This window comes from Nicotiana tomentosiformis, chromosome 1 (genome assembly GCF_000390325.3).
Source record: "Nicotiana tomentosiformis chromosome 1, ASM39032v3, whole genome shotgun sequence".
Classification (NCBI taxonomy): Eukaryota; Viridiplantae; Streptophyta; class Magnoliopsida; order Solanales; family Solanaceae; genus Nicotiana; species Nicotiana tomentosiformis.
Window position 1 is genome coordinate 51,842,498 of NC_090812.1, and position 12,771 is coordinate 51,855,268.

The 12,771-nt window shown below is 36.1% G+C and overlaps 1 protein-coding gene across 5 annotated transcripts; it reads right to left on the reverse strand.

The window, feature by feature from the left end:
* Positions 1 to 574: 574 nt before the first annotated feature.
* On the reverse strand, positions 575 to 11,150 carry LOC104095896 (uncharacterized). 5 transcript variants are annotated; one of them, XR_004506965.2, is made up of 15 exons: positions 11,000 to 11,150; positions 10,557 to 10,883; positions 9,327 to 9,418; positions 9,199 to 9,218; positions 7,562 to 7,838; positions 7,382 to 7,477; positions 7,188 to 7,303; positions 7,018 to 7,098; positions 5,505 to 5,628; positions 4,686 to 4,735; positions 3,911 to 4,001; positions 2,713 to 2,748; positions 2,492 to 2,589; positions 1,500 to 1,699; positions 575 to 942 (listed from the first exon to the last, which is right to left on the reverse strand). XR_004506965.2 is itself a non-coding variant. In XM_009602139.4 (14 exons), exons 2-14 carry the CDS (start codon positions 10,862 to 10,864, stop codon positions 1,583 to 1,585), a joined length of 1,506 nt encoding a protein of 501 aa, XP_009600434.1. In that variant the 5' UTR covers positions 10,865 to 10,883; positions 11,000 to 11,150; the 3' UTR covers positions 1,227 to 1,582. The 5 variants fall into 5 exon arrangements, 2 of the variants coding, with proteins under 2 accessions (XP_009600434.1, XP_009600435.1); XR_001969208.3 differs by having other exon boundaries at positions 575 to 947; XR_004506964.2 differs by lacking the exon at positions 575 to 942 and adding an exon at positions 1,227 to 1,425.
* Positions 11,151 to 12,771: the final 1,621 nt, after the last annotated feature.

Below are 12,771 nucleotides of genomic sequence, written 5' to 3' on the forward strand. Positions count from 1 at the left end.
GCATTAAATAAAGGCAAATCCGATTCTTGTAATCTACTTTAGATTTTGTGTAATTCTTGTTAGATTGTATTGCATTACTTAACTTATGTTAGCGACGTTCCTAATTAATTGTGTATTTATATATAGGCCCGGAACTCATATAAAAATTTCGTTTTACCCTTTTATATGATCTTGCTTCATTCTTGAGTGATGTTAATCTTTCTTCATGTCCCAAGGATGCCATAAATATGTGATCTCACAGACCCTAATCATATTTACCAGTTGTCTCATCTCAAGTTTCTTTCTTCCTTTGTTGAAGGTTTCTTGTGTTCAAAGAATCATATGTACCAGTTGTCTCCTCAAGTTTTATTTAACCTAATAAACTTCCCATGATTAAAAAAAGCTTTCGATCGTTTGATAAGATATTTTCTCTCATTTTGATTTAACATCTAGAAAAGAGAAACTAATCCTCTTAATGTTTATCTGACTGAATTTTGTATAAGTGTGGTCACACCATTAGATTCTTGTATAAATGATAAGGCAACGGGTTTGCTTTAGCACCTTCACAAGCAAGAATGTTTTGATTAACTAAAAAGAAAGGAAAAAGACTATTATTAAGTACTTGAAGAAGAAAGGCTTTTGATAATAACTTCTAATGAACTCAAATTAGAGATTATGACTACTTACGCGATACGATTGGAGTATCAAAGTCGAGGGTTATTTTTATGTTGATCTTGCCTCTCAAAAAATCAAAACCCTTCTATGCTACAATTTTTGGGTTTGATTTCATTTTTATTTAACTCTGTTCTCCAAATTTTCAAGTTATTGAGCTGCTTTGGGTACTTTTGGTAAAGATTCTTACATAATCTTCGGGCACCTTACAAGCTTCGACGTAAACAATTTCACCTGAACGAAATTTGGTGGTTTGCTATCTTCACAAATGAATTGTTGTAGTAGTTTCCACTGCTCTGCAATTATTGTTAGAGGAGATTAGTAGTTTCAATATCCTTGTCAAGTGAAATCAATTTCAGAGAAAGTGTTTTACATTAAAGCAAGTAAGAATTAGTATTGACTTGTCACCTTTACTTCACAAGACACTTTTATTTTAAATTAACGCGGCTAATTTTAGTTGGGGTATATCGTAGTTTCCACTGCTCTGAAATTATTTTATTCCCAAGACAAGCTGAGTATAGAGGAGGTTACACAGCATTCTTTTCATCTATGTATTAATTTTTAGGCTATTAATATATGGATAAGGATCTGCCTATCTCTCTGCCCTTGAGAGGATTTTATTTATAAATTAAAAAAAGTGTTATTTAGGGATTGCTAAGAACGTCATCCACTATTACAGTGTATTCAACAGTCCGTTCCTATACAAACATCTAGACACAAAGGGAAACCAGAAAACTTGTGTATCACACGTCCTGATCATCTATACATGCTTCCCTGGAAAATATCCAAATTTTGAATAATATTCTATTTAAGTTCTTAAGTATGTACAGATGCAGTCAGAAACTGACCTGCCCAAAAAACAAATATCATCTGCTGGCTTGTCATAAACTTTTGTTTTAGCTTACTTCAGATTGCGCAAATATTCAGGAGTTTAGTTTGCACCAAACTCTTGGTTCCACCGTTCAAGTTCCTCCCACTTGCTCTTTTGCAGACTAGGCCTAATCACTGTCATGGCCTTTTGGAAATCTCCATATCTTAAACCCCTTACCTGCAAAATCTGGATGAGTCAATATCCACAATTTTTCTGGTGATAGGTGAAGTAGAATATCCACGATTTATTCACCGTCTACATGGTACGAAAATAGACTTGCTTCCAAGTGCTGGTCAATCGTATACTTAGTGACCACCATTATTTCAATCCTCGGAAATAGAAACAGACAACGACAACAAAAACAAAAAAAAAACAGTATAATCCCACAAGTGTGGTGGAAATAGAACCAGACAAATTATGGAATTATAAAAGAAATTATAGAGATGTAAAACTGCTATTTCCAAACTGTCTTAAATACTCCTAGTCACAAAGCTTTTAAGTATGTCCTGCAATCCAATTTCAGATAGTGCATCCAAAGGTGTATAACTAACTCAAACTGACATCTAAAACAAATGACGTCAACCTTTCAGGTTCCGAGGAAACAACTAGGAGTATGAATACTCCCGTGGTACTATATCTGACAAGGTTGATTAAGCAGAGTTAAATTTCAAACAAATTTAATTCTTGACAATCTTATAAGCTGTACAAACTTCAGTAAAGGACTGTCAAACATTTTGAGATAGTCCAAATGAGAAGCATATCCACAAAATGGAGACAGGGATGGAGTACTTGAAAGAGCATGGGAAGAGTAGTCTTCGGACTTCAACTTCATAGAAAAACACAAGGTATCTTTGGAGTAGTATTTCAGCTATTTTCAGCAATATGCTTTTAGTGCATGTAGAAACATTAACTACAACAGGCAAACAAATTCAAGAGGTAGCACTGTAAACTCCAGAGAAAAATTACCACCTGATCTACATTGACTCTGAGAATGTTAGCACCAAGCTCTCTGATCGGCATCATTGCAGCCTCCTCGCACAAGGCTTGAAGATCACTTCCAGAATACCCTGTGAAAAAGTAGGTTTCAGATTGAGTTTCCCATGAGAAACAAGAGATGTTGATAAAGATTCTTAAGAAACAGATGTTCAGTTAAAAATTTGCTAATGGAAAGAACTCATAGCACTTTTTACCTTCTGTGTCTCTCACTAGTCGTTCTAGATCTCCACCTATCATCCAATAAACAAAACTGAGTTAGCTAACATTGCATTAGCATGCAATTATTCTAAGTAAGAACTAGGCTTTATATTTCACAAAATAAAAAAGAAAGTCTCTCCAAATACAATAAGAAGTCCTTTCAAACGATTTTATTTGATCCTCTGTCATCCTCAAAAGATTGTATAAGAACAAATAGTTCGAGTATACAACAAATGAGCAGGATTATCAGTAAGCTTAAAAACCTTTATCGACTGAAGCTACATAAGAGAGATAAGTCCAGAATGCACATTGGACTTTTATTGATATCATAATATAAAATCAAACACAGAGAAGACAAAGTTGTATTACGAACTCGAAGAACAAAAAGTGAAGCATGTTTGGTTTTCAAGCAACAATTGCAGAGATGCTTGATATGCTTCAGATAAAGAGGAATATTGAGAAATGGTCTTGGACTTCCCACTAAAATGGATGTGAACCGAAGAGAGACCTCTCCCACTCCCATGCATAGAAAAACCAAAAAAGTAGGGAGGGCCAGGGGAGGCGTGGTTGCCCTTAAGCCAGCAGTGACTACGCAAGATTTTTGTAAAAGCACGGACAACTTAAACGAGTGATAAAATATGGGACACAAACACCATTACTTTAAAGAACTCTAGACTGCAATTATCTTGCTTTCCTGCGCATAACTAAATTAGACATGTCCAATCATAATAGACTTTCAATGACCTTCTATAAAAGGATGCAAATCATCATTGCTTTCCTTCCATACCAAGTTTGAATCAGACAAATTTTCCAAGATCTTTGGAGGTTTCCTTTTTTTTTTTGGTTTAAATGCTTTTAAGATGTTTACTTAAGTTCTTTTCTTTCTAAGAAGTGGAATAGAAAAACCCAGTTGAAGTGTAATGATCATACTTCTGTCGACTGTAATGCACTGACAGTTGGTTAAGAATTCGCAACATCATGATTGTATTTAGATTTCATCCACATTTCACATCTCAAATTGTAAATCGATCAACTTCATTAAAACCGTTTTTTTTTTTTTTTTTTTTGGGGGGTGGGGGGGCTGCAGACTATTAAATTCCTCATTTTAAGTGGGAACTGTAAGTTATGGTCTACAAACAGACAGTGAGCCAACAACAAGAATAACATCGTTCTAGTTGTCAAATGCAATCTCACCAGGCAAGGAAAATGCTTTTCCCTTTAGTCTGTGTTTCAGAAGTTGTCTTCTAACATTAGCATCAGGTAAAGGAATATATATTCTTTTGACCTGTTCCATAGAGTAACAAGCATATTAGAAAGAAAACAACCTTACAACTATTTATAATAATTTTTTGATAACGAGCTATCTATAGAAAAGTTAAGAACAGTTCACATAGAAATTAGAACTATACTCTTCAGTAACTTACTTATTAAGCTTCTATGATCACAGACAAGGAACGAAAACCACCCTTCAAATAATAATAAGGGACAAGTTCAGAAGCAATTTGCAACTTGATATTTTGTTCTCTACTTTCTTATTATAAGCTGCTGGTCAGATTCAGATCATTTCACTTATCTTCTAGAGTCAAAGAGTATTTTAGTAATGTGGCACTCGTATTCCCTCAGTCCACACTTGAATTTCCATGTAAGATGCAGCAAGGATATCAAAATTACGAACTGAAAACGTTAATTGCTGGTGTTAATTGGGTTTTTTCTAATGACTTGCGAATAAAGTAGATGGGCTTATGTAACTTTTTACACTAGACTTATGTAGATTTGTCAAGGAAAAACTCAAACATATTGCTGTGATGTATAGTTGTATACCCTTTATCTTCATGTCCATTAATTTGTCCTAATATCTACCCAACCTATCAGGCCAAAAAATAAAACACACATCTATAAGCAAGCCAATGATGAAATTGCAACTATGTTCTCAAGACAAACTGCATTCTGATCAAGTGCCAGCACTTACCAATCTCCTTAGAACAGCATCATCCAACTCCTGTGGCTTATTCGTGGCACCTGCATCAGCATAGGCAGATTGCTCAGACACAATAGATAGAGAATACAACGACCAGAAAAAGCAACTTCTGTAGACTGATAACATATTCTCAAAGATCTCAGAACAACATCAGAATGATTATTGATCAGTGAGTCACTGAAAAATCAGATGGCCCATGATTATTGATCAGTGAGTCACTGAAATTTCAGAGGGCCCATCTAGAGTCACCACATCAGGGTCAGTTTGACATTGGCAGACAAAAGTTCCAGACTACAAAGGTTTGGAAAAATGGCTTTTCCTTGGTACATGTTGAACACTAATACTTCACATCTTTGTAGTGTTAGGCATATGCACGGTGTCTCAAACATTCTAAGCTTATTAGATTCTTTATCCTTTCTGATAGTTTGGCTATGTAAATTATGTTCTTAAGCATATTAGGTCACTACCTTCTTTTCTTTTCTTTTTTAAATCTTTCTCTTATAGTGTATTTTATCATTTTATTTTCAGAAAAGGGGCATACTTACCCCTCTACTATTGGACATTGTTTAAAATTACCCTTTAGATTTACCCCTCAGCCGTTAAGAAATCCGACCCATGAATTAAATGGACACGTGGAAGGCCATAAACACACTTCATTTAACTAAACCCAACCCTAAAAAAACCTGTTACCCTAGGATCCAGGATACTACACCCAGAAAACAATAAGCCCTGAGCATCAATTAGCAGGACCAGCTACTGAGAGAGACACCATAACTAAGAGAACAAGTACAGAAACAGCATGAAGCTTACCAATTACAATTACCAGGTCATCAGAATTTGATGTCACCCCATCAAACTGAACTAGAAACTCTGATTTCAACCTTCTGCTTGCTTCATTCTCATTGGTAGTCCTAGTTGACATAATACTATCTATCTGTTAACCAAAAAATAGCTTGAAGGTAAGATTTGCTACCAATAAGCAACAAATGTACGTTTAGATGTATTTAACAACGAAAGACACAAGTGGCAGACATGTAGTTTATTAGCAGCAAAGTCTAAATAAATATAATCCCCCCATGTCATATTTATGTGGAGAGCTTGACTTGGAACAGAGTTTAAGAAAGAAAGAAAAATTTTAAAATTTGTGGTCTTAAGACCACAAAATCGTGTCACTAAGGGTAATATAGGAAGTTTAAAGTTAAATTGTTTCTAAATATAGAAAGGTGTCATTTTTTTTTTTGAAACAGACTAAAAAGGAAAGAGTGTCGCATAAAATGAAACATCAGGAGTACTAACTATTTTTTCTTTTGGATATGTGAAAAGAAAGATACATGCGGTGTTTTACCGAAGTATCTACAAGAACCAAACTTAAGAGACTTCATATAGAAGAATCAAAACAAAGTCATATAACACAAATATCTAGGACGCAAACTAAAATGCCAATCAGTTAGAGCAAACAAACAATTTATACATAGCTAATAATTTGCGTTACTTTTCAAAATTGCATAGCAAATATTGCAAATCCTACAGAGGTCCATCCATGACTTGACCAAGAAAGCTTCACTTTCACCTAACTGACAGATGTGCCAAGAGAGTAAAGGCAGTGTTTTAAATCATCATCAAACATGATGTTGCTTGCCCGTAAACTATTTAGCTAATCTCAAAGGCCTTGAAGTGGGTTAAGAAAAAAAGAAGAAGGTGCATTTGTCCAACTCGTGAAGGAATCAAGCAAAAGCATGATGTGGAACGGCAAGCGAACCAGCTCTTCTTAAGTTCTTTTTTCTAATTCTAATATATGTTTGCACGTCAGAGCAATGGCAAGAGTTGCCGCCATGTGACCAAGAGGTCAAGGTTTCAAACAGTAGAACGAGCCCCTTGCAGAAATGCAAGGTAAGACTTCCTCAATGTGCTCTGGCCCTTCTATGGACACCGCACATAGAAAGGAGCTTGATACCAAGCTGCCTTTTTGGCTTGTAAAACGGAGTTCGAAATAGTCCGGGTTTCACCTCTTATCGGGACGAAGCAATTTTCACTGATACAACTTTCTACTTTTTTCTGTTTAATTTGTCCCCCGCCCACCACCCACCAAAGAAAGTCTGCCTTTGATGGAAGAGGAATATAAGTTTTTTTTAAATGCGGAAGAGGGATATAAGTTTCTAATTTCTTTATTTGTTTAATAGGTAAAAATGAAGAAAACAATTGATAAAGACTCTCTTTATAGGTATTTTTCAAATTCATTAAATGAAGACCAAGCAGGAAAAACATGGAATAAGTATAATAGCTGAGGCATCAATCAATATAATAATTGCTGATAATGTCTTACCTCATCCATGAAAATTACAGATGGCTTCCTGGAAATGGCAACCATGAAAAGTGTCTTGACAAGCTTTTCACCCTCTCCAACCTGTCATAATAATATAAGAACGTGAAGCTCAGAATATCAAATGATGCAAAACAAACTCAATCAAAGGCACAAACAAAAGAGACACACACCCACTTTGATGTTAGCGAAGAAGCAGACACATTGAAAAATGTTGCCTCCGACTCTGAAGCTACTGCTTTGGCAAGCATGGTTTTTCCAGTACCCGGTGGTCCAAAAAGAAGCAGACCTGTAATACCATAACATCAACCTTTTCAGAAACAAGTTCCTAGTGTTTTATAGTGGTAATCACATATAGATGCAATACCTCTAGCAGGCCTTCTTAAGCCAGTGAAGAGGTCCTTTCTTTTGGTTGGTAGAATTACCATCTCTAAGAGAGCTTGCTTTGCCTTTTCAAGTCCCGCTGCAGGAAAACCCAATTCAAGAATAAACGATTTTACAAATCATTGCATAGGGGTAGGAGGCACAGGAAAGGATGGCTTCTCACCAATATCTTCCCATTTAACAGAGGGGCTTCTATCCACAATTACAGAATTTATCATGTCAACCAACTTTGGATCATACCCATTAGCAGATTCCTGTGAAGGTTTGTGGCTTGATATGCTATTACTAGGAACCCTCGCAACAGAGCTGTCTTTTCCGGAACTAGGAACCCTCATAACAGAGCTGTCTCTCCCAGAACTAGGCGCAGATCGAGATTCTCCTTTTCGAGCAGATGAACTTGATTGTGAAACAGCCAGCCTTTGGGTTTGAGGTGCTGAAATCTGGGGAGAACATGCCCAGATCAATTATGATCACATGATACCCACTTTGCAACTAACATATCAGAAATTCACAACATGTCCAATTCTGGATTCGTTCAGAAGTATACAACTGTGGGAGTAGGGGTACCATGAATTATGAACCAGACCCAGCATGGTGACAAATGGCAAGCTCAGCTCGTGAAACTTTCAATGATGACAAAATAATTTTGTATCAAAAACATTTGACGCCCATGTTCAGAGTTTACCGATTGAATTGTACTTTCCATTTAAAACAGTTCAAAGGCTCGTGGCGCTTACGCCCTGAAGCTCAAAAAAGCTCAAGGAGGGCGCTTTGCCTTGCTTAAGCTATGGTTCAGTGATGGTAAGGCACTAAGGCGTATGCTTTATAGGCCATGCTTTCTATGTTGAATCGAGCGGTACTAAACAATAAAATATAATCAGCAAAGAGATATAATAATTGTTAAGGAAAACCTTATGAATGAATTAGTTATTCTTTTCTTACATTACGACTATGTTGCGCGGACTCTCCAATAAAGGTGCCGCCCCCGTGTCGGATCCTCCAAAAATGCACTACTTTTGGAGGATTTAACACATACCCGGCGATTTTTTTGGAGAATCCGAACAACATAGCATTACGAATATAAATTTATTTTTTTTCAATACGCCATTTTTTACTAAAGCCCACACTTTAACTGCGCTTAAAGCCCTAATAGACCTAGAGCGCTTTTTAAAGCTTTTCTTATCCTTGGGTCGTTTAGTCTTCTCCGTTCAATAATAGTTGATTCCTTCATAAGCAAAGTGTCGAGCTACACGCAAGCCTTCTAAATCAAGCTTGTCCAAGCTCTAGCTATTCAAATAGCGTTAAATCAAGCCGAACTTGTTGAAGGTTGAGATTGGCTTGTTTAGAACCCCTATGTGAGAGTGTTTTAGTTCCTCTCAAGTGCCAAATTGTAATTATAATACCTAAAAAGATGAAGGCCTACAGGACAGTGACAACAAGCGAAAGGACAAACGAAGAAGCAGGATTATCCATGAACAACTAATTACATTACTTACTTTTGTTAAGAAAATAATTACTAGGACATCATAAATAAGAAATGGACAAAACAAAATGTAGAAATGCTGCAGCCTGCAAGCAGATGCATCAAAGAGAAGAACCAATTTGAGCAACAGCATTACTCCACATTAGCACCAAAAGCTCGTAGTAAAGTTCTAAAATTGAAAAAGGAGGCATCATCACGACGAGATAGGAAGGAGACTTGCAATTCCATTGGATGGAAAAGATGTAGTATTTGTTAGCTTAAAATGAACATCTGAAATTGTCTACTCAACATAACAAACTTCATACAGCAGTCCATACCTTGACTGCAGATGTGCCACCTGAAATGGGAGTGGGCAAAGGGAAGCAAGAAATAGTACTTAGTTATTCTCCCTGCTGGTTAAGATAAGATTAGAAACTCAATGCAAGAAGGAATAGAATTTTCGAACCTGCTCGTCGACTTAGAGTCTGAAGTCTCTCTGAAACTTGAGACTTCCACTTTGTTAGCTTTTGACGATATGATTTCACTTTCTCTTGTTCACTGTTTAAAAACCACAAGAGGGCGGCCCAATTACACCATAATCCATCAGATGACCAAGAAAATCAGATATGCCAGAAAGGGATGATTTATTCTTTAATCGTAAAATTTTCTTTACATTTTACTTAGTATATTGAAACAAACCAGCCCATTTTTCATCCTATGTACCTACTGCTGCCGACATGTCACACTAAACATCTAACTTTGCATCAGAAATCAATTAAATAACTCTTACTACAGTAAGAAAAGAGACAGAAAAGTGTTAAAACACAAGAATCCAGTCAACACAGACAGAATTGCAAGATTTGGTGTTCAATGAATTAGCATTCTGTACATGTGAATAACGCTGAATTGCACAAAATTAGAAGTAATTATATATAAAGGAGAATCAGAAATTACAACTAACTACATAAAACTCACTTTAAGAAGTAGTAAAGAGCAGTGTTAGTTTGAGATAAAGACAAGAAGCCAACACATACAAGAAACAACACACTTGTCATGGATCTCCAGGTTATCCTCGATACTAAAGCATAGCTATGGTTGAAAATGTAGTTGCAAAATGCATGTGCGTCTCTATTTTGCCTCACTGGAGCCTAATAGCTGAAAAGGAACATGACAATCACACATCACAAGTTACATTTTAGACAACTAAAAAACAGTTCTACAGGAAAAAAGAATGCACTTCATTCCTTCTTCAGAAGTCCTAGCTCAACCAAATTATCAATCAATCAAGCACCTCAATCTCAAACTAGTCGGATTTGATTATATAATCTTCTATAGCATTACGCTCAACCACTGAGCATTAGATTAATTTTATCTTCCATAACACCATCACATAAGCAAATTAACACAGAAATAAGCTGTACTCATTCAATTTAAACATGTTTAAGCAAACAATGACCTAAGGTTTAATCATATCCTCTGCTCTCAACTTGAACCATACATGTATTGAACAATTTCCTTTTCTTTTTCTTTTTTTTAACAAAAATCACATTTTTCTAGAAAGTTCGAACTCAGCGTCACATTAAAATAGTGGCTGCAGTAGCATTAAGCCTCTAATAAATCTAATCAAACAATAGCATACATAAATACACCAAAATATTCAAACTTGATTGAAATTGAAAAAGAAAAAATTGAATACCTAGAAGTAACATACGAAGGAACCGGAGTAGAAATTCCTTCGGCGAGTATTTTCTGAGCATTTTGGTAATGTGAAATTGCATCATCAGCCAATCCCCATTCTTCAGCCCTAACGGCTTTGTCGATCTCTTCTTTGGCCAAATCAAAGTAGCCTTTCAGCTTATACGCCGCCCGTTCGTTGCCGGTGGCAACGCCGTCCATCATCCGATCGCCGGAGTTTAGGTTACGATCGTTCTGAGGCGAAGACGATGATGGAGTGTCCGAAAAGATCGAGCTTAGGGTTTCAGCCAGGTCTTTGAGAAAACTCATACTATCTGAGAAATTTGTACTAATGGAGAATTGGAAATTTTAGCATGTTAAGGCCCTGTTTGGTATGATGTAAAAAGATACTATTCAAGAAAATATTTATTATGAATATTAAGGGATGATTCATGGAAAACGTACCATTTTCAGATTGACTTTTAAGATGATTCTGTTTGTAGCTTGAAAATCAAGTTCCCACTTGACTCTTCTTCGCATTCTATTTCTTCTGATGTGAAGAGGAGAAGCTCAACTCTCTATTTTTTTAAATTTTAATTTCTCAAGATATAAAGTTTTAGGAAGGCATAGTTAGACCGGTCATGATGCATGGAGTTGAATGTTGACCTGTTAAGAAGAAAGTAGCAGAAATGAGAATGGCGAATTGGATGTACGGACACTAGGATAGGATGGATAAGATTAGGAATGAAGATATTCGGAAGAAGGTGGGTGTGGCTCCCATTGATGACAAGATGTGGGAAGCGAGAATCAGATGGTTCGGACATATACAAAGGAGAAGCCCGGATGCCCCGATAAGGAGGTGCGAGCGGATGACTTTGGAGGATACGAGAAGAGATAGAGGACGACCTAAGAAGTATTGAGGAGAGGTGATCAGGCAGGCAGAATATAGCGAGACTTCAGATTTCCGAGTACAAGGCTCTTGATACGAAATTGTGGAGGTCGAGTGTTAGTATTGTAGGTTAGGAGGTAGTTGAGTATCCCTTACTTCGTACCTTTGTGAGGCTAATGATTTTGTCGATGTCAACTAGTGGCAATATTATGTCTTACTGCTCTTTTGTTTTCCATAGTGCCGGGTCTATGTATTGTCTATCGCATTTGCTTTGCATCTACTTTCTCATTTCCATGATGTTATTTTTCCTATGATTTCTATTGGTGATACTCATATTGTCTCTTTTCATCTTCTTGAGCCAGGGTCTTTCGGAAACAGTCTCTCTACTCCCTCGGGGTAGGGGTAAGATCTGCGTATACAGTAGCCTCCTCAGACCTCACTAGCGGGATTTCAATGAGACGTTGCTGTTGTTGTTGTTTCTCAAGATATGCGAGATTTTTAATATAAACGAAATTTTAAGAGCCAATGTAATTCGGCTCTTCCTTGCTTCATTTTTTTCGCTAATTAATTTTAAAAATACTTTTGAGCATCAAACTAGTGTTTGATCAAACTTTTGAAAGTACTACTAATGTATTTTTCTTAAAAGTACTTTTCAAAAAATTATTTTAAAAAATCTATTTTTTCAGCTTCTCAAAAACTATTTTTGCTTCGACCAACTTTTTACAATTGGCCAAACACCTTAACGTTAGGAAAAAAAGCATGTTTGCCGTAATAAACACTTTTGTCCCTAAAGAAACTTGGTCAAGGCTATAAATTTTTAATTAGGAGCTGATTATATGAATTCAAATGATTTGTCATAGTTATATATGCTGACCATCAACGGATCAACCTATCACAATCTTTCGTACTATGTTTTGCAAAGATCACGTATCCCATGATTTTGCTAATCTATGGAAAATTCTGAAGTGATTTTACTGCTCAGTGTAATTGGGATTAGTTTAATATAGTCATTCGTTCTTTAAAATATAAAAAAAATGCTAATCAAATCATCGAAAAACACATGACCCAAGCTTAGAGCCAATTGGTAAAACTAATGAAACATGTCATATGGATTTGTTCCTGTCAAGAATTTGCATAGTTACCTGGGGGTCGTTTTCTTTCTTTTCATTATTTTCTTTTTCAAGAAACTAATTTCTTGAGCAACATAAATTTTCAAGAAACACTTAGCCTCAGTTATTCATGCATAGAAACAAAATAAATCATCATTAAACCTGTAGCCCCTTAAGTGGAACTCACTTTCACATATTACAATGGATAACTAACTCTCAATTTACCTATTAGTCCTATG

Coding starts and splice junctions, on each gene's coding strand:
- LOC104095896 (XM_009602139.4), bottom strand. CDS start 10,864: ATGAGTTTTCTCAAAGACCTGGCTGAAACCCTAAGCTCGATCTTTTCG. Junction 7,478..7,561: donor TGTTAAATGGGAAGATATTG/GTGAGAAGCCAT, acceptor GTTTTCCTGCAG/CGGGACTTGAAAAGGCAAAG. Junction 1,700..2,491: donor TCAGAGTCAATGTAGATCAG/GTGGTAATTTTT, acceptor CAGATTTTGCAG/GTAAGGGGTTTAAGATATGG.